Here is a 21,822-nt window from a genome sequence, read left to right as displayed (position 1 = left end):
AACATCTTGGTTCCCACCACTCCCACGGTCACTAATTTTTATCTAGTCAAGTCCTACGAATCTAGTCACTTCAGGCCTCCGTCCCTGTTCCTATCTTTATTACTGCATGAGCACAATATTCATTTATCCACTCAACACATCATTACTGACCACCCCAAGGTGTCAGACACCTGTGCTAGGTGCAGGGATGCAGTGGTGGAGCCAGGACCCAGCACAGGACTACTTGCTTGGTCTCTGCAGTCTAATGGAGGAGGCAGATATTAGCCAGGAAGTCATGCAATGAAGGGATAATTGCAGACTGTGCTTTTTTCGCTAGGAAGAAAAGCAATGGGTCTCTTTGAAAGCATCACCAAAGGCACCTCACCTCCCTTGTCTACCGTAGTGTGTGAGCTCCTCAAAGGCAAGGGTCTTGCTGGCTCTGTCTTGGTATCCCCGGCACCCAGCACAGTGCCTGATGCAGATAGACAGAGGCCCTGTGACTAGAACTGAGTCCTGGGGTCAGGTGAGAGCTGGGCCTGCAGCAAGCAGTATTCCATGCAGAACACCCCGAGTGACTTAGCCAAGCCTCCTTCCATCCGCCCTCCCGCAGGCACAGCTGTCTCTGAGTCTGGCACAGAGATGAAGATAGATGCCAGGAGGGCAGACAGCCGGCCAGAGCCTGATGATCACAGCCCTGAGGAAATGACCCGATGTAGCAAAACGGGCATGAAGCTCGGCCTCAGCGCTGAGCTTCACCATGGACTGAAAACTGAACCAGTGGCTTAACCCCACTGAGCCTCAGTTTCCTCATCTCTAACAGGAAAATGGTAGAATTGAGAGCAAGGGTTTAATTCATATCAATTTTGCCCTCTGAGACCTTAAGGAGAGTTGAAGGAGATGGCTACAGGGTGGTATTTGGCCCATTTTTTAAAAAGAGGGAAATTGTGTGCTAATTTCTTTTACTGACAGTTCATTTTCCAAGGCAACAGCCTAACAATCACGGGGCCAATTAGTGTAAGAGAAACAATTGATCCTTGTGCTCAGAGAGCTCAGCCCACCACCGCAGTGGTTTGGTGGTGTATTTGGGGAGTGCTGCACAACACTAAATGAGAAATAATTGGATAGATGCAGCTATAAATTGCATGGCGCCGCACTACACTCTAAGCATCTGATTTAAGTAGCAAGATCTGTCTGTAATATGAAAACAAAAGTGTTTCCTATTCTGCATTGAAAAATAGAGCAAAGCTGGAAGGGACCAGTGTTGTTCCCTCCTGTGTGTGTGTGTGTGTGTGTGTGTGTGTGTGTGTGTGTATGTGTGTGTGTGTGTGTGAGAGAGAGAGAGAGAGAGAGAGAGAGAGAGAGAGAGATAGTCTCGCTCTGTCACCCTGGGTAGAGTGCTATGGCCATCATAGTTCAATGCACCCTCAAACTCCTGGGCTTAACCAATCCTCCTGCCTCAGCCTCCCAAGTACCTGAGACCACAGGTGTGCACCATAATGCCTGGCTTTTTCTATTTTTAGTAGAGACGGGGTCTCACTCTTGCTCAGGGTGGTCTCAAAATCCTGAGTTCAAGCGATCCTCCCGCCTTGGCCTCCCAGAGTGCTAGGATTACAGGCGTGAGCCACTGTGCCCAGGCTGCTCCCTCATTTTACAGATGGGAAAATTGAGGCTTACTGATGGGACAAGATACTAGGCAGGATTTAGTTTAGTGTTGGTTTCCATTGACCTTTGTCTCACCACTATACTGTCTTAGCAATGAAAGTAAGAAGATGACTGTATTGGTTTCCAAGAGCTGCTTTACCAAAGCACCACAAACTGGGCCCCCTGAAACAACAGAAATGTATTCTCATGGTTCTAGAGCCTTACAGTCCCAGATCAAGGCGTCTGCAGGGATGGTTTCTTCTGAGGGCTATGGAGGAGAATCTGTTCCACGCCTTATTCTGAGCTTCCAGGGGTTTGCTGACAGTCTTGGCATTTCTTGGCTGGTGGACACATCACCATGTTCCCCCCCATTATTTTCATGTGGCATTCTTTCCATATATGTGTCTGGATCCAAATATCCCTCTTTTATAAGAACACCAATCATATTAGGGGCCCACCCTACTCCATTGTGACCTCATCTTAACTAAATACACCCATAATGACTGTTTCCAAATCAGGTCACTTCCTGAAGTACTGGGGTTTAGGACTGCAACATACTGGTGGGGGCATAATTCAACACATAACCGTGACAAATTTGGATAACAGAATCTTTAGCTGGAAAGCAACTAGCATTTATTAAGCACCCCTGTGCTCCAGGCAGCACATGAAGAACTTTACCAGCATGATCATATTTAATTCTCACCCCAATTTAATGAAATTATCAATGAGGATGCTAAGGTGCAAAGGAGTTAGGTGATTTGTCCAAGATGAGAAAAGTAGCACGTAACAGATCTGGATGTCAGGTGCTGACTTGTGTCTAGTTAGAATCATGTCTTTTCTGAGCACCCTTGGAAGCCAGTATTGACCATGGCCACCACCTGCCATCCTCCTCATTTTATAAATGAAGATGGCGGGACTTGGAATCCCAGCCTTCTCACTCCTGACCCAGCGTTCTTTACACTGGCTGCTTTTTTGTCAGTCTCTTTTTTTTTTTTTTTTTTTTTTGTAAGTTTCCATCTAGCATGTGACCGAGGCAGAGGTTAATTTCAGACTGGTTGCAACACAAAAAAAGTCATTTTCCATTAAATATAATGACCTCGTTTCTGCAGTGACTGTGGCAAAACACGCTGTTCCATTTCCATTCAACCACACTCATTTACCTACTTGCTACAATAATTTTACACCATGAGCTAAAATGTTGAAATCATTGGTTATATTACTAAATACCTACAATGGTTATTAGGATTCTTCATGCAGAAAGAAACAGAAATAAAAATGAGAATTTTAGGAGAATGAAAATATGGGCCATTACAGAACATTTGAAACTGTATTCAAGTGCATAGAGGCCGCCTGGAGTCCTGAGGCAGCCATACCCCACAGCAGTCCAGGATCTGCCTTATCAGCTGTGTGACCCAGGGCAAGTGACTTAACCCTTCTGTGTCTCTGTTACCTCAACAGTAAAAGCAGGGGAAGTGATATGTAAAGTTGCCGGGTGAGTGAAAATGAGCACTGTATATGAACAGTACCTAACACAATGCCAAGCACATAGTAGGAAGTCTCTGAATACCACCCTCTCTTTTAAAAACAATGAAAATAAAGTCTGAATCCTCATATATATTTGGAGAATCTTCCAAGTTTGGGATTCTTTCTTTTTCCTAGAGATTCAGTAGTACAAATGGTTCCCCTATTTATTCAGCCTGAACTTTAAAAAATGTTGTTGAAAATAGAAAGGTACTCTGACTGATGTTTATGGATGCTGGCCATGGGAATGCAAGACCGAACAAAGGAAACTCTAACTTTAAGCACTTCTAAGCACATGTGTCTTAAAGATCTCTTCTGTTTTGGACGGATGGTTGACTGAGGTGGCAGTGATAAAGGCCCTTTGTGCCTACTTTCAATTAAGTCATTGAAGTGTTCAGTGTCTTGGTTTCTCCTATTCTCAGAGAAAGGTGGAGGGAGGTAGAGAAAAGAGCATGCTAAGATTTATTTTTTTTTTCCTACTTGTTATCAGGAAAATGTTCACACACACAGAACATTTCAAAGGATAATTCTAAAACTTAACCTTTTGCAACATTTGCTTTCTCTGACTCTCTAGATAGGTTAAGAGATCAATAGATAAGTAAATAGGTATATAATAAATAGCTACATTATGTGTGCTCAAAGCTACTGGGGCTTCATTGCTTCCAGCCCCTTTCAGGGAATGGTGCTAGGAACGTATTTTTTAAATCACAAGTTCACATTGATATTTCCAATTCAAATTTAACATTACAGGGTTATTTCTTAACTTTTTAAATATTTGTCTCTCATTTTTCTTTCACTGAAAATCTTGCTTTCTAATAACAACGTATTTATGTATTTGCTTTGTCCTGATGCATACCAAAAGCAGTTTCATAATTACAATTCCGGTCTTAACTATCACTACCAATAGAGGAGGCATACACTTGAGTGTCGGTGAGACTTGCTAAAAGCCCACATCAGCCTCCTCCTACTTGGGCAGCTCATTTCTTTCTCAGCCTATTTCCTCCCAAGATAGAGATACTGATGATTACTATTGCTCAGAAATCTCTTGATTGCAAGTGATAGGAAACTCAGAAAGTCTTAAGCAGCAAAAGGAATTAACTGATTTATGTAACTACAGGGTTAAAGTCCCAAGAATGGCAGGATCCAGGTTCTTACATAACATAAAATTTAAATCTCTAACTCTCCGATCTTTTCTTTTTCTGGCAACTTGACTTCCCAATGGCTTTCTTTCTCACCAACCTCTGGCCACTCCAAGACTATTATCCTATCACCTCCAAGGAAGGCCTCACCTGAGGAAACCACTCTTGGTGCTTGAACCCTAAAGAATGTAGTCGTTAGATTGACAACCTTAAACTCAGTGGCCTGGGAAAAGAGCCCAAGTGTTAAAAAGCCTACCATTTAACAGATACTCTACTCTGCTAGACATGTTGAGTGGTTGTCCTTACATCTTTGTGAAGAAGGGATCATTCCCATTTTATAGTTGAAGAAATTGAGGCTCGGTGAGATAAGATAACTTGCCCATGGCCACAAAGCCATGGAAAGGATTCAAATCTTTCTGTTATACTACATGCCTTCTGGAAGCTGGGACAGAACAGCACAATATACAAACTATTCTCAGTGTTTAGCCAAATAAGGAGGACTCCTCTCCCTTACACACACACACACACACACTCACTCACTCACTCACTCACTCACTCACTCACTCACTCCTCCTCCTCTTTAGAGAACCAGGACTTCATTCTACTCCTCTTAGTATCCCCAGGGCCTAGTGTATCCTAGCACCAGAGGGCTTTGGGGAATGATTGTGAATGGAGTGAGAGAGGACAGCTAGGCTAACCCACTACCGACTGTACTTAGGCTGTAGCCACATCCTTGATCATGGGACATGGACTCTGATTGAACCCCAGCATTAGGAAACTAGCACTGAAGCCAGTTTCCTCGTGTAAGGTGGTTTTTGCTTCTGAGCAGAAATCTGCTTCGTTGTCACTTTGGTGATTGCTAATTGATTAAGCACACCTGGCTCCACTTAGCCTGTTAGACAAATTTAAGCCCAAATCACAGGTCTAGGATGCTCTCAGCTGGTTAACTACTGTCGCTCCCTATTTTTAGGCAAAGATGTCATGCACATCTTCCCAGATCTGTGTGTGTGTAACATATGTTTAGGGGGCTGCTAAGAAGAAGCTGTCTTTTATAGCTGTTGTCTTGTTATAAACTTTTAAAAGGAATTAAAGAGATGTTGACAGCAAAAAAGGACATGAGTATTTACTGAATCCCACCTTCTCATTTTAATTGCTGAGGGAAAAAAGACTTTGAGAAGGAAACAGATATAGAGCCAGGGAGGGTGGAGGAGGAGTCGGGACAGACCTGGACCCAGGATACTGTTGAAAGATTCATTCATTCAAATTACTCATTTAAAAATAAGTACTGAAAAATTCATAGAGACAGAAAGTATAATGGCAGTTGCCAGAGGCCGGTGGGGGGGGGGGAATGGGTAATTGTTTAATAGTACGGACAGTGGTGATGTTTGCAGAACAGTGTGAATGTTCTTAATGCCACAGAATTAAATACTTTAAAATGATTAAAATGGTAAATTGTATGTTATGTATATTTTACTATAACAATAAAAACCTATATGTACAGAATCTTCACTAGGTATCAGGCACTGTACTTTGTGCTCAGGATGGAAAACAGTGTGGAGATTCCTAAAAGTAGACCTACCATTCAATCCAGCAATCCCACTACTAGGTATCCACCCACAGGGAAAAGAAGCCATCATATCAAAAAGACACCTGCATCCAAATGTTTATCACAGCACAATTCACAATTGCAAAGATAGGTAACCAACTTAAGTGTCCATCACTTGATGAGTGAATAATGAAAATGTGGTGTGTATACACACACACACACACACACACACACACCATGGAGTACTGCTTAGCGATAAAAAGGAATGAAATAATGCCTTTTTCAGCAACTTGGATGAAACTGGAGAACATTATCCTAAGTGAAGTGTCCCAGGAATGGAAAAACAAACACCACATTTTCGCACTAAGAAGTGGGAAGCCTTGGATATGTGTGTTTTAAGCATATTTGGCAGATTTTTTCTCAATCTCTTCACCTTGTGTTGCGACTATCAGAGCAGAGGCCAGCACAAGTAAAAAAGTAGGGACTAAGACAATTGCAGTAATCCAGGTAGGAAATGACAGCTCTGGGACCTGGTGTCAGGTGGTGGAGATGAAGAGGAATGAATGAAGTGAAAGAGACTTGGCAGGTGAGATTGACAACACTTGGTTGTGGGGGATGAGAATGAGGAAGACCAAATGGGCTCAAGGATGGCTTGCATAAATAGCTAGTGTATGCATTAAATTCAAATATGAAAGAAAAAGCATCTTACGGTTTTCTTTATTACATAAAATATTTATTCTAGCAAAAGATAGCATAAGTAAGCAAAAAGTCAGACTTTAAAAATCACTAGTAATTTCACCGCTCAAGAGAAAAGTCTTGTTATATACAGATATGCCTATTTTTTCCCAAAACAGGATCATATTGAAACATGGTATTCTGTAATATGCTTTTTATCACTCAGCAGGATGTTGTGAATATATTTTCGTAGCAAAAAATGCATTCTTCTACAAGATGATTTTTCAGTACTGCATCCTGTTTCATCTTATGGCAAAATCTATTTTCTTCGACCAGGCAGCTAATGCTCAACGTTGTAGACATTTCTAACTCTTCACTATTCTAACAGCACTGTAGAGAATATTTTGTATTCAAGTATTTGCCCACATGTTACATTATCCCTGGATAAATAATTAAAGAGGAATCATAGGGTCATTTATAGATATCTGAAAGGATTTGAAACATATAGTCAACTAGCCCTCCAGAAATGAGGCACCAAATCACATTGTCACTCCTAATGACTGACTCTTACCAGCTCTTACCAGGAACCTTACACTGTTCCAAGCACTTTACGAGTACTAACTAGTTTATTAACTCCACAAGAGAGATGCTATTATTATTTCTATGTTACATGTAGCAAACCAGTAGCCTGGGAAAATACCTGTCAACACTGGGTGTTATTTTTTTTTTTAATCCTGGTGGGAGAAAATAGCATCTCATATCTACCTGATGTATTTTATATGAATTGGTATTTCCAACAACATTTCGGGTTCCATATCATTATTCCAGTTATACAAAAAGAGCGAAGAAAGTCTCAGAAAGTTAAAGTGATATGCCCAAAGCCACACGTCTGGTAAATGGTAGAGCTTAGATTTGAATTGCATTCTACCCGGCTCCAGAATCCATACTGTTCCTCTATTATCATACTGCCTCTTCTGCTAGAGACTAGGTTATTTGGGAAATTTGGTCTTCTCCTTGAGTAAAACCTTCTAGAAGATTTCAGGATGCCAACCCAGGAAAGAATTCTCTGTGGTGGCCTGCTTCATTTGGCATTTGATAGCGGGGTGCCTGGGGGGCTGGTACAGAAGTTGCCTCCCAGCCTCATTGGCACTGCAGTGCAGCAACCGCATCCAAAAATGTGCTAGAATAGAGAAAGGCCTTTACAATGAGCCTAGGCCTCCCTTTGTCTTGTGAGGTTTTAACTACTGTAATTGCTTGTGGTGTGGAGTGGTGTATTTTTCATGTAGCTATTTTTGTTCTGTGTCTGTCTGTTTATCTGCTTTTGTGTTTTGTTTTTTGTTAACTCACTTGAATCCTGGTGGGTATTTTTCCTGTTACTGATATTGCCTCAGGAAAGCACACAATTTCATACACACATACACACAGAGAGAGACACACATGCAATAATAACATGAAGGCTAAATAGGGTAGAATTTATTCTTTAAAAAAGCTAATGGTAGAATCTGCAACGGATGACTTTCTAATCCATACTGTATTTAATTGGCTGTATTGAACCATACTACAAATTAAGTCTTCTCTGTAATTTATTCTGTCAGACGGTAACCCTCCAAACAATTTGATACTTCATTTAAACATTGGTAAATGGCTCATGGAAATACAAAGAAAAAAGCGATCTAATGATGATCGGATAAGAAACTCTCTGTTTGCAGAATGAATCCTATGTGAAATGTTGTGAATTAACCTGACTCATTCACTTATTGAGCATTGATTGAGCACCTACCTTGTACAGCACATATCTGTAGATGGATTGGTCCTTTCTTCCTCCCTTCCTCCACTCCTCCCTTCATCCCTGTCTTCTTCAACATTATGTAGCACTTACTGTTCAAAAGGAACAATATTAGGAGCTAGGGTAGGATTAAGAAGAACCAGACGTGAGTCTTTCTCTGAAGAGTCTAACATTCCCAAAGTGGAAAGAAAACATGCATACAGACGTTCCCCACAATGTCCTACTCTCGAGACCTATATGCCTTTGCACACTCAGTTCTTTCTGCCTAGAATTCCCTTTCCCCCTTATTTTCTGGGGTCTTCCCATTTATCCTTTGAAACTCAGTTCAAGGTCACCTTCTTTCTCAAGTATACCCCGATGCTCTTCCCCCATTCCTGCCCCGAGCCCGTTTGATGCACTGTACACACCTTTAATAGAAAGCTTGTCATATTATATTGTGATTGTTAGTTTCTTTGTCTGTCTGTTTTATGAGATTGTGAGCTCCTTGAGAAAGGGACTGTGTTTTAATCATCTGTGTAGCAGTAGCACATAGCAGGAGACCTGCAATATAATAGGCACTCGGTAAACATATGTGCTGTGAATAACTGGATGAATGGATAAGTGTGGAACAAAATTAAGACGTGCAAAGCATTCTATATAGAAGGACAGATATGGTGCAATGGGATCTGGGGGTGGAAACTATTACTAAGGGAGATGGGGTGTCAGGGAAGATTCCTTGGATGGGCAAGATGTGGGAGCTGTGACTTGAGAGTTAACAAAGTGCGGGTCAGGGTGTCTGCAGAGAAAGCCACTTGAGCAATGGCACAGAGGTGGGAGGGGTAAATCCCAAAGGGAGAGGGATGAGCTCCTCAGACTATTTGCAGCACAGGTTACCTGAACTTTACTCGTGGGAGAAAGGTCAGACTGGATTGAGGATGTCGATGCCTGAATTGTGCTTGGAATTTCTTATTGACAATTTTATCTACAATGCAAAGAAGAGTTCAGAATGGGAAGAATAAATGAAGCTATGGTAGAGACATAGGGGCTTCCTGCAGGCTCTACTTTTAAGACCAGATACCTGCGTTGGTGTTGGCAGTACTTTAATATCTAGGCTAAGTCTTGCCAAGACAATAAACTGTTTTCCAAAAGGAATGTGGAAGAGGGGCGACCAGCATTTGCCTTTCCCCCACGCCCCTTCTGCCGCGCTAGCCCAGTGTTCTCTGGCTGCTCTCACTGCTGCCTCCAGAATAACCCATGATGCCACAGAAACATTCCCGGGATGCAGTGGTCCCTTCTCCATGACCTAGGGCCTTGCTTCATGCTTCTGGCCTTGACTGATCAACAGACACCAAGACAGCCAATTCCTGAGAGTAAACATCCAGGTCGTGCTGCCTTGACCTTTTTCTTTGAAATCCCGGTAGCTGGGCTTTACCCCAAACCTTCTGATTTACAACTCTCCCTCACCTTGGACACTTGCCAGAATTCAGAAAATTCTCAGCTCTATCCCTTACCCTTCTGTTGCCTTCCTCATCCCAGCTCATCAGGGGGTCATCTTTGTTGTTGGGCTTGAGAGCCAGAAGTCTAAGGAAAGGAGACCTTGATTCTACATAACCTTGTTTCCTTTCTTCAATGCTTTGTCATCCTTAGTAGGAAAGACAAGGCCTGGGTTTAGTACTCGTCCTGCCAGGACAGTCTCTGGCCTCAGTCCTTTCATAAATGAACTCAGAGTCGCACCATGTGATGTTTAAGGTCCCTCTTGGCTCCAACTGTCTTGGTTGTGCTGATAAAATCTACTTGAAGACATGGGCAATTTTGAGGCTCAGTGAACAAGTATTTGCATGATGCTCCAGGTCGCTAAAATGAATGTGATAATACAACTGTGGGATTAGCAGAATTCTAATGTATTTGTATTTCTAAGCATCTATATTATGTCTTCATGGTTGAGCTCAGAGAAAGTGGAGACATATCCCCTCAATGACTGTTCGTTTCCAAACGAATGAGCTACTTTCAGAGCAATCCTTTTTAACATGTCATAAAGCTAACTGTGGGAAAGGATAATGTTACAAATATCTTTAAGCACTTCACGCGCGCGCATACACACTGCTACACTTTGCAAGGCAATGTTAGGTATCATCAGGCGTTAAGAATGTTTTGATTTTAAAACACTTAATGAGGATTCCCAGATAAATTAAAACATCTCCATCTGCTGTCTTGCATGGTAGGTGATATTTTACCATTGCACAATCATCTCCAAATCTAATTCCACCAGGAAGACTTCTAATCGCAGTTTAATTTTAGAGCAATATTCTACTTGGCAATCAATAAGACACTGTCGTCAAACTTTGATTTAATAGGAGACGTGGATGACATTCTCTGCATTATGCAGAGAGAGAAATATTTTCGGGAAAGGGAGAGAAGGGGGAAGAACGTCTTTGTCTCCCATTTTCCTCTTGCTGCACACCATTCTAGCGCACAAAAGCCTATAAATCAATGTCCCCGTGTTGTGTGAATATAAATCCCATCAATTTTACATCATTAACACCATGAAAAAGCTACTGCTCTTTGAGCAATTTTCTCTGCTAGCTAAATATGTCCTCCTAATAAAACAAAAATGAGTAGGTTCTGACTATTTTACTAACAAACACTTCCTTCTTCACCAACTTTGTGTCAAATCCATTAGAATTATACAGTCGCTTAAGGGACCAAGATGACTGGGCATTGACACCACCCGGCAAGCCTGGTGCCTAGGATGACTGGCCCAATGACAACCTGGACAGGGTGTGAAGACGAAGGAAGAATTCTAAGAGTAAGCTGAGAGTTAGCACATGGTCAGACCCTAGAGGGTTAAGGAGAGGCAGAATATTCTACTGCAGCAAATGATTCCTAAGGTCAGAAGCCTGGAAAGATTGCAATAGGCTGAGGAATGGATATTTTGGAAAGTCAGTGGTCTAGAACTAAGGAGATGACCATCATAAAAGCTAGAGGCCCACTGTTTCTGGAGGCTGGTTTTGTCGTAGGAGGTACTAATGTCTTAAAAGATGTGGTGGACAGAAAAGAAGCTTAGAGAATATCTACTACAGTGGTTCCCAGTGTTTTCATAACCAGCTTCCCCTGTGTTACATTTCTTCCTCTCTCCATGGACTCAGTCATGGAAATGATTTTGTCCACCAAATAAACTGTATTTATAATCATTAGTTTTCCTATTTGGACTATTTAAACCCGTAACTCATTGTCAATAAGATAATATACTCAAATATGAGCTAAGGAATATAAAAACACTAACCCGATATAATTCCCAATAAACTTGCCATTTTCGTTGTCAAGCATAATAAATATGCAGACTTATTAGGAATAATTATAGATTTCTGTTTAGCTTTTTGAGATTTTGAAAATTGCTTGAAGCTTCTTTTCATTACCTTTAATGACCCCTATAGATCCAGGGCTTTGGGTTAAGAGCCATTGATCTGATACATGCCTCCCATTTACTAGAGAAATGTATTTAGACACAGAGAGGTAGGTAAAGTATGTGCCTTGTGTTTACACAGTGACTAGAATTCAAACCTCCTGATACCCGGTATAATGAAAAGGCCCTTTATAAGGACTTTGAGCATACCATAAACACCCAGATGTATATGTACGCTTTTACAGAGTACTGTTAAATGACAATTTGCTTTAAGTAGGTTTAGTATGGGAAAATAACCATAAAGATCACTATCACCTAATAGGATGGTGAACATTATTTATTGAAGCTCAGATAATACAGGCAAAAAGGTCAATTTTAAAAGGTTTTCAAATTACTGACCATCAATCCTAATTTACTATAGTTCAACAGTTGTGGACCAGGCACAATGCAAGATGCTAGATGACAGAGAAGAGGAAGACAGAGCCTGGTGGAAAAGACAGGCAAGAAGTCATGTAAATATATCAGAGAGGGAAGGCCCACAAAATGGGAAGCCCGGGGAAGCAGTGCTGTGTGAGGAATCCATCAGGAGTTTCAGTATCACTAGAGACTAACATTCTGTGAAAACATAAAAGTGGTAGGAATTATTTCTGCAGGGAGAAGGAAGGCAAGGCTTGTTCAGGGGGAGTTTCACAGAGGTGGTGCTATTTCAAATGGCCATTGAAAGAGAAATAGGATGTGACCAAGTGGATAAAGGAATCCATCCACATTGAAGACACAGGGACCAACCTATGAAAAGCCTCAGAGATTTTGAGGCCCCACCTATACCCCTAAATGGTGACTTAGGGTAAAACAGAGAAAGGCATTCCTTCCTCAACACACTGTATTACCATCTGCTGGAAAAGTGTTGTAACTCGACTGTGGATCTTAATGACACCCCTGGAATTGTGCAGTTGCACACCCTTCCCCACAGCTCCTAGAAGGCCTGGGTATGTAAATGTGTTATTGAATGTGTGTAATTGAATGTATGTAAATGTGTTATTGAATATCAAGCCAAAACTTGGACTACTAAGTCCCGTCATGAAAAAAAAAGGAACAGAAGCCTACCACTGACTTTAACTGAGTAGCTCCAGCAGGCTGAATGCAGCTACCGCCACACATGCTCACTCAGCATATGAACAGTCCCGTGTCTCTCTCCGGTCGTGGCACTAAGACCACGGAGGGAAGCCTCCATTTCTCAGGGGCAGGCGCAGCTTTTTCTCCTTCCATCTGGACCAACCAGCTTTTCCAAAGCCCTTCGGGCCTGTTCACGCATAGCTGAAGCACGTCTCTTATTGATCAACAGCTTGAAGGGAAAGTCCCCTGAAAGACGCTCTTCCTTGTGTCTCCGATAGGCCCTTCAGCACCATCATGCTGTTCACGAAATCTCCTACATCGCGAAGGACATCACAGACCACCGGGCCTTTGGATACGTGTGTGGGAAGGAAGGGAATCACAGATTCGTGGCCATAAAAACAGCCCAGGCAGTGAGTATCCCTGTCAAAGGGAGGGCACCTTTACCTGTGACGGTGGGGACAGCACAGGGGCTCTGCTGGTCTTCAAAGGCCCTCTGACATATGACCAGGCTGTGGCTCAGGCTCCCATCTAGAAAAGACGAACAGCCTCGGGGCAGGGAAACATGCTCCTACTACCCATCCAGTTTTTTGTTTCTTTCTCTAATGGGCACTTCCTAATGACTAATTATTTTCCTTTCTGATTAAGCTGGATGGAGGCACAGTATACAAATAAGTTTCCTTGTGCTCATAGCCTCATTTAAAAAGAAAATAAGAGGAAACAAATAGCTGTTTTGCATAAGGCCTGCCCTAATTTTATTGTATTCGAAATCACTAATAAATAAAAGCAATGCCTTTTATGCTTATGATTATTATGAATTTGCAAATATAATTAGTTGAAGAAATGAACTTTAGCCTAGATGCAATTTGCTAAACCAATATAAACAAGGTGGAATTAATTAAGAATGGAATGCTTTCAGTTTAATAGAAAAAGGAAGGGCTGCGGGTTGTAGCTGCAAAAAACAAAAATCGGTCATTGCATCTCTGCACCATTCCCTTATTAATGTGCTTTGTCACCTTTCACTCCAGGCTGAACCTGTTATTCTGGACTTGAGAGATCTCTTTCAACTCATTTATGAATTGAAGCAAAGAGAAGAATTAGAAAAAAAGGCACAAAAGGATAAGCAGTGCGAACAAGCTGTGTACCAGGTATACCTGTGAATTTATCCTCATACTGGAGAAGATTGGGGGCTTCAAATAAGCAGATGTGAAAACTGACAGCCGGGGCTTCTCTTCCTGCCGCCAAGTAGAAATAAACAAAGATGAAAGGTTCCTGTGTAAATTACAGGCACCCAAAAGCAAGCCATTGGAAATGATCCCTTATTCTCTGAAACTCTTGACATGTTAAAGAAAGTGAAATCTTTAATTCAGAGGAAGATTTCAGGGGAGGAGGACTAAAGATGTATACAATTGCTTTTGCTGTTGCTAACAGTGGGGGTTGGGGGAGGGGTAGCTACAAGGGTTTTCGCTTTTCTGTGTTTTCTGCCTTAATGACTCACCAGCCTCTTCTGCCCAGGGCTGGTTTCTTAACTGTCCTGTAGTTTCTGAATACAGTCTCACATCTCTTCCTTTATGTCCTCTGCTTCTCACCCTCCTTCCCCTCACTCCATGCTAGACAATTTTGGAAGAGGATGTTGAAGACCCTGTGTACCAGGTAATTTCTGAAACTAGTCGGGGTTTTAGGCTCAGGCGTGGCGAGGCCTGCGGCACAGCCATTTTGTCTGAAACAGGGAGAATCCACTAACTGCAGAACCCAGAGAGGGACCAGGACTATTTCTAAGGCGAGGGCAGCCAGCCTCCCCAGCAGCGAATTTCCATAGAGACTCACAGAAGCTTGGCCAGCGTCAGCATCGTGGGATTCACAGATCCGCGTCTCCCTTCCTGCCCCTGCCTCAGTCCCCTCCACAATCTGTAAAAGTTTGATCCGAGAGCTGAATGTTTTCAAGAGTCTGTTGAATATTCCAAGTTCATTAGAGAGAGTATGAATAATGAGGTTGGCTTCTACGAGTTAAGAGCCAGAGGTGGGGACTGACATTTTGGTAACATTTAGAGCACAAACCCAAAGGATGGTTTGTGAGCTTGAGAAAGGCTGTGAGAAGTCTCTCTGACCCCCAGTGGGGCAGCCTGACCCTCGGATCACCTGGATCGTGCCATAGGGGCTGTTTTGAGGAAGGCAAGAGTGATCCCAGAGACGTCTCTGCCTGTAGCTTTCCCTGCGCTCTCTTCAAAGTCTGTATGTAGCCCAGGGGTGGGTAAAGAGATGACCTCTCTTGGGTTCAAGTATGTGTTCTGTTCAGAGATGCAGAAAAAAGGAAAGAAATGGCGGCTTCTCCCTCCTCTGTACTTATTCCCAAGGAGAGAAGGAAGCCCCAAAATACTGACTTCTTGAACACAAAAGAAAACCTCGAATTTATATTTCTAACCAGGATGCATAAGTATTATTAATATATGTGTGTGTCACATATGTATTTTATATTAATGCATACTTTCACACAGACAGCTGGCACTGCTATATTGAAAGTAAAATAATATAGATAACTTGAAGTAGGAGAAATATCTAGCGTACATGGCAAACAAAAGTCAAAGATGCACTTAATGACATGTCTTTGCTTTAAAATGCTAAAGGGTAAGGATTTGTTTAGATTTAATAATATGAGCTTCAACCCTTGCCTAACTGGCTTGCAGAGAAAAATATCCTTTTCGAAATGTCCCAGACCTTTTGAGTCTAAAACATGCACATGGAAAAACTGATTTTCAGTATGTAAAAGCGAGAATGTAAAATAAGGTGGTAGTTATGGGATAAGGAATTTGGGGGCTTCTGAGTGCTTCAGAGTTGGTTTAGGATCTTGAGCTTTAGGGAGCACAGAGAGGAACTCAACTATAACCCACAGTTCACAAAGTTTGGGATCCCAGGCATTCCCATGAGATTGCACTCTCACTCAGTAATACCGGCAGATTCAGACCTTACTGAGACAAAAGGCCACTCTGAATGAAGAGGTTGCACCTCCAGAAAGATCTGCAGGGGCCTGATGTCATCACTGCTAAAGGACTGACCAGCAGACCTTTGCAGTTTTCTTTAGAAAAGGCAGGACTGTGCAAGGCACAATTTTATTTCAGTAATCCAGTTTTGTCTTTAAGGCATTTTCTCTTGTGCCTGTTTCTTAAATGCTCACTGTGATTTGTATCTTAAATTCCAAATGCTTTTTTTTTTCCTCTTTCTTTTTCATTTCTGACTTTTCCTTTCTGGCCGCTCCTGCAATAGTACATTGTGTTTGAGGCTGGACACGAGCCAATCCGTGATCCCGAAATGGAAGAAAACATTTATCAGGTATAAAATTGCTTGCCTCTCTTCCCATTGCACCACTACCGGTAAATGCATAAAGGCACTGATGGGGCTGAGGAACCAAGGGGGCTTTGGTCATTCCTGGCTTGTTAAAGTACCTTTGAGTGTATTGGCTTCTAGTTCCCCTGTAATTTACCAGTAGTTTTCATGCCTTGTTGTTGAAATGTTTAATGGACAGTTGGATACTGTGTGTTCCTTTTGAATGGATAGTAACTCTTGTTAAGTAGAAACAAAAATCAAACATTCCATTTTACTAAATTAATACATTGGAAAGTTATTGCCCAGCATATAATAGGGTCCTCGTTCTTCAAATGAATATGCTCATCACATTTCTTTAAAAAGCCAACTCTACTGCAACAAATACGGATTCAGAAATGCTATTTGAAAACAACATGGGGAATATTAACAATTAAGGGAAGTATAGCTAACGGTTTTGCCCCTCATAAAGGAAAAGTAAATTACTTTTCTTAAATGTCCATATGAAGAATACTGAACATCCTTTTTAACTCTTTTAATTCTCATAGATATGCTACACAGTACGTATTTTGATCCCAATTTTACAAGGGAAAAGCTGAGACTCAGGAAAGTTGAGTAACTTCCTCAGGATTATACAACTATTTAGAGCCAAAATTCAAACATAGGTTCAGGCAGCTTCTACCATGGTTTCCCATCAAAGCATTGAGTAATTACAGCATAGAAGTCCATCAAATTGATATGGTGACCTGCAATTTTTCTCTCATTAGAATTTTAGTCCTAATCTGTAATGTAGACATTATGGGAGAAGGAAAAAATTTAATGTATTTAATACATGATTTTAATTTTCTTTATTTCTTTTAGTTGTGTGGTCTATTATCCTGCCTTGGGCATATATTACTTGTGTAATCAAAGTAAAACATACTTTCAATTTCTATCAAATGCATAGAATGCTAAATGACCAAAATATAATGTTAGTTCTATCAATAACTTGGTTTAAACCAGCCTTGTGGAATAATAATCTTAAGTATTTCTCTCCACTGGATCCATCTGGATTCTATTCAAATGTTAGGTTGTGCTTTGAGGCTTTGTTTAAAGTCATCACTTACAAAGTATCTTTACAAAGAAAAGTTGCTTTTGTCCCCAGTGTCAGATTTTAAAGTATGCACAACCTTGCTGTGTCTGAAGATGAGGCCAAAGGAACCATTAACCAGTCATCCTAGGAAGAGAAAGCACCTTTTAAATAAAAGGAAGCTTTGCAGTATTAGAGGTTTCTGAATCCAGACTTAGCTAAAGTTGGCAGAGCTCCCTTTGAGCCCTGTGAGACTGCAGTGGGGGAGAGGGAGGGGGAAGGGAGGCATCCCAGTGCACTAAAAAGAACTGGTTTAGGAGGCTGGTGGAGAGCTGGGTTGTAGTTCTGGCTCCTTCACAAAGCTGTGTGGCAGTGGGCAAGGCACTTGCGGTCTCCGAGACTCAGTTTTCCCAGTGATAAAACAGGGGAATAATTTCTTCCTAATGTACATATCGCGAGAATGAAACAAGCTCATGTGTAGACTGTAAAGAAGAGGCGTCATCCCGAGTCCCAGAACATGGAGTCTGGCCGTTGTGGATTCAGTATCATAGCACAAGTACCAGCTCAGCCATGAACTCAACCGACTTCCTTTTCCTCTCTGGGCCTCATTTGTAAAATGAGCAAGTGAGACTCAAGAATCTCTCAGGCAAGGCTCTTTTCAGATCTTTGCAACTAGTGCCGTAGCACAGGACTCTGATTCTTGAGAGAAGCACGTTGTCTGGCTTTATAGGGTAACGAGACTCAGAAATGGGGCGTGTGCGTGCACGCAGGTGTGCGCAGGCGTCGTGGGCTGGCTCTGAATGGGCTTTACCTGCAATATCTTACTCTCTCTCACAGCGGCCCCACATGGCTTGAATCATCATTCCCACCTTACAGATAAGGAGAGTGAGGCTCACAGAGATAAGGTTATCTTGCCCAGGGTCACAGAGCTGGCAAGAAGTAGAACCCTACCTCTGTAAATAAATAAATACATCCTGAGGCTGTTCTCGGCACAGAGCTCCCTGATTCTGAGTTTCACAATTATATTCTGTGCGCCTTTGAAGACACTATCTACAAATCACACTGGTTTTAACAGGTCTGACCTCAGGATCTTCCCATCTGTCCATCATTAACAGGAAGCTGCCATTTAAGGGAATGAATATTTTATTGGCTGCCATTGGAAAGGCCTCTCTGGTCATTTTCTTCGCCTGCATTGCCAGTCTGCTGGGGCTCAATTTACTTAATAAGAGATAAGCTCTTGGGCCTAAAAGATAAGGCTGGGCTTTTAAGTAGCTGCTATTAGGAACCTCATTCTTTTTTTTTTTTCTTTTTCTTTTTTCTTTTTAAGGGCCTTCACGTGTTCTGTAGCTATTTCTCCTGAGTGGTTTCCAATGTTTGTTATACTTCTGCTTGGCCCAGGGTCATATCAGCTTTTATTCACTGCCTTGTTTTCTGAAATGAGGCAGATAGACCTGGTGAAGTACATGATTTTTGTCTCTCAGTGTCCTGGGCAATAAAATGGCGATAATCTATTCTCTGCTCCTAGAAGTGCTGTGAAAATATGAAGTGAGGAGAACAGTTGGTCCATAGTAGGTTCTGTAGAAATGTGAGTTTCCTTTACTTCCTCCTGTCATCAATTTCAGATGCCGCCATAGGGTATCTTATGATGACGTTTTAACTGAAGCAGAATATATAACTTGCTGACCCCATCTTGTCAGAGATCCTAAGAAATCTTCAAGCTCACCTCACTTCCCTATTTCTAACTCCAGCATAAGGGTGGCAGAGCCTCTTGAGTAAACCTAACCTCTTTTCAAGGATCAGTAGTCTCACTTTCCCATCTGCATTAATAATAATAATTCGTTTTCACTTTGCATGCCTCAAAAAAAAGGGATAGCCTGTCTTTTTAAAACAACACAGAGCCTCACAGTATAAAGCTTTTTTATACATCACTTAATTTTGACCCTTCCAGTAACTTGGTGAGATAGGAAAAACAGCTACAGTGTCTATCATTTTAAACATACGAAAATCAAGTTCCCTAAATTGAAGTGCTGAGTCAGAGGCCAGAACCTCTGATTCTAAATCTAGTGTTCTTTAATACCTTAACAAGCTTCTTACATAGATAAGATTTTGTCTTTGTAAGTAGGTATTTTCCAACTTCATTCAAAAAATCATTGTTAAGCACGCTACATGTGTCAACTATCATTAGGTTAAAATGATAAGTCACCAGAACTATGTCACCCAAGACACCCTTGAACTGCCTCTCCACACTATTAATTAGCATGTTGCTGAAATAGAAGAGCCTTCTGTATGTACAGTACTGAATATATAGCTTTTGGAGCAATTTAACATCTATTAGTGTGCTCATTCAGAAAGCAATTATTAAATATTTATAGAGCACCTCACATGTCCCCTACACATGGGAATGTAATAATGACAATGGCATGGTCCCCACCTTCAGGAGTTTACAGACGACCCCCTAGATGCTCAGGACATCCAGATGAGGAAACTGAGGTTCAGAGAGTCAAGTGACCTCTCTCAGTCACAGCCTGTGGCAGAGCCAGAATTAGGAACCAGTCTTCTGGTTCCTTTCAGAAACTTTTATCTCTTTCCAACGTTGTGTTGTTGAAATGGTCTGTTTAGATGGAGTGAACCAGCTAGGCAGAGATGAGCGTCAGGACCACGGAACTTTGCACTCATGCAGTGAATGTTTGATGACTAGACATTTTTTTTGTTTCACCAAGATTGACAGATGGGTGCACAATGATAATAAAATACCCACCCCGCCCTCAGCAAACTTACAGAGCCGTGGGACTACAGACCTAAGTGTGGTGCGATCACTCCCACGATAAGACAAAGCACATTTCAACTCTGTTTAAGAAGCCTGATTACTTCTCCATCTCCCCCAGTAAGACCAGGAGCTCTGTTAAATCAGGGGCCATATCCAGCTTGTTCACCATCATTGTCCCAGGAAAAGCACAGCGCACAGTTCATAATAGGTACTTGGTAACTTATATTTTTTTAATGAAAGGACGCATCGGAGGTTACCAGAGTACAGAGGAAGGCTCCCAATCAGATCTAGAGAGTCGGACAAGGCTTCCAAGAAGATGTCCCAGCTGAGATAAATCTTAATGGACAAAAAGGCAGGTTGATATCTCACCCATGGGAGAGCCCAGTAGAAAAGCATTTTCAATTACGCACAGTTTAGGTTTATCCATTCCAGCGCTCCTCCTGCATTTGCGGGGATAATTGAGGCAGCTGCGGTTCAACTGTGCTAAGGGCCCGTAGTGAGCAGTGAATTACAGGGAACAGAATGCTCTTCATTTTGCTCAGTAAAGGGTGAGCTAGTAAAAACAAAAGTGAGGGGTGGTAATTTATTGGCCCTCATTACGAAGGACTCTGTCGGCATTCTCAGATTCCTTTTAGATGGAGCTTGGTTATCAGGAGCAAAGAAATGACATTCTTCACTGGCTACCCGCACACTGAGGCTTGCAAGAGCAACTCATAGTGCTGTTTTCTGCAAGAGTGTGCCTGAGCTTCTGGGAATATAGGATGTGATGGCAAAGAAAAAGGCACACCTGAAACAGCTGTCTGTATCGCGTAGCAGTCAAATGGCAAACTATCCCGGGCTCAAATTTGTGGCTTTCCTACTCACTCCAGGACCCTCTCCAAGCATCAGTTTTCCTCCTCTTCAACATGAGGACAATTGTAGTTCTTACCTGTTAGGCCTGTCCTGGGGATTGCATGAGAATGTGTATAAAACACAAATGTTGACAACAAAGCCTGGCACATCGAAAGCACTCGGTCCAGGTTAGCTGATGCTGTTAATGATAAATGTCTTGTTCAGTAGCCAGAAAGAGCTAAGTTTGAACCTGATCACTTACCAGCTTTGAGGCTCTGGGCAAAGTCCCTAGCATCTCTGAGCCTCACTTTCTGCTATTTAAAGTGGAGAGCCAGGAGCAACTTCTTAGGATCATTATAAGCATTTAAAGTTAAATGAGAATGAAAATGACAAAGGAACTCAAAGGATATGCTCAAATTCTTACTTCTTCTAGAAGAACGGTATGCTCCAAACCTAACGTATACTTTTTCTTTTTCTTTATTATTCCCAACATTCCTCTACGGTACATTTACCCAGCAGACATTTAATCAGTGCCTACAGGGTAGGGTGTTAGGCACTATGCCTGCTCTTAAAGAGCTCCCAATCTGATGGAAAGAAAGACATGTCATCAGACCATTATAAAGCCACTGCTGGCTGGTCCCTGCAGTGGAGGTGTGAGCTAAGCTGTGGCAGTTGCTGGGTAAGGAAAACTAAGAAGTGCTGCCAATCTAGAGTAGACTGCAGAGCCTTTGATTGACTCATTAGAAAAGTATTCAATGTATCCACCATGGTTAATATCCTAAAATATGTTCATATACATACTTACATAATGTGTCAGTGACTAAAAAGTTATTCGAGCACATTACAGTATTGTACCTAATAGTTTTTGTTTATCTACTATCCATTTTCTCATTTGGTTCTTACCATAACCTAAGTAAGAGGCAGAGCTGGTACTAGTGAAGCCCAGAGGAGCTGAGTGACCTCCTCAGTCACAGTTAGCATGTGGCCCAGGAAGACCAAGTGGATGAGTAAGGGAAGAGAGGAAGGTGCAGATAAAAGCAGCCAAGACCTGGAGCCTA

General features: G+C 41.9%; 1 protein-coding gene across 3 annotated transcripts in view; it reads left to right on the top strand.

The window, feature by feature from the left end:
• The window catches only part of DAB1 (DAB adaptor protein 1), a 1,133,708-nt gene that overhangs the window by 1,053,471 nt on the left and 58,415 nt on the right, over positions 1-21,822 (top strand). For all 3 annotated transcript variants that reach the window (XM_075998696.1, XM_075998701.1, XM_075998702.1), the window contains 4 exons: positions 13,061-13,192; positions 13,808-13,927; positions 14,394-14,432; positions 16,041-16,106. In XM_075998696.1, coding sequence (XP_075854811.1) covers positions 13,061-13,192; positions 13,808-13,927; positions 14,394-14,432; positions 16,041-16,106 — 357 coding nt within the window. The remainder of the gene's footprint in view (positions 1-13,060; positions 13,193-13,807; positions 13,928-14,393; positions 14,433-16,040; positions 16,107-21,822) is intronic.

Source organism: Microcebus murinus, chromosome 2 (assembly GCF_040939455.1).
Source record: "Microcebus murinus isolate Inina chromosome 2, M.murinus_Inina_mat1.0, whole genome shotgun sequence".
Taxonomy (NCBI): domain Eukaryota; kingdom Metazoa; phylum Chordata; class Mammalia; order Primates; family Cheirogaleidae; genus Microcebus; species Microcebus murinus.
The sequence above is the reverse complement of the archived record's forward strand: the minus strand, read 5'-3'. Positions and strand labels throughout refer to the sequence as shown.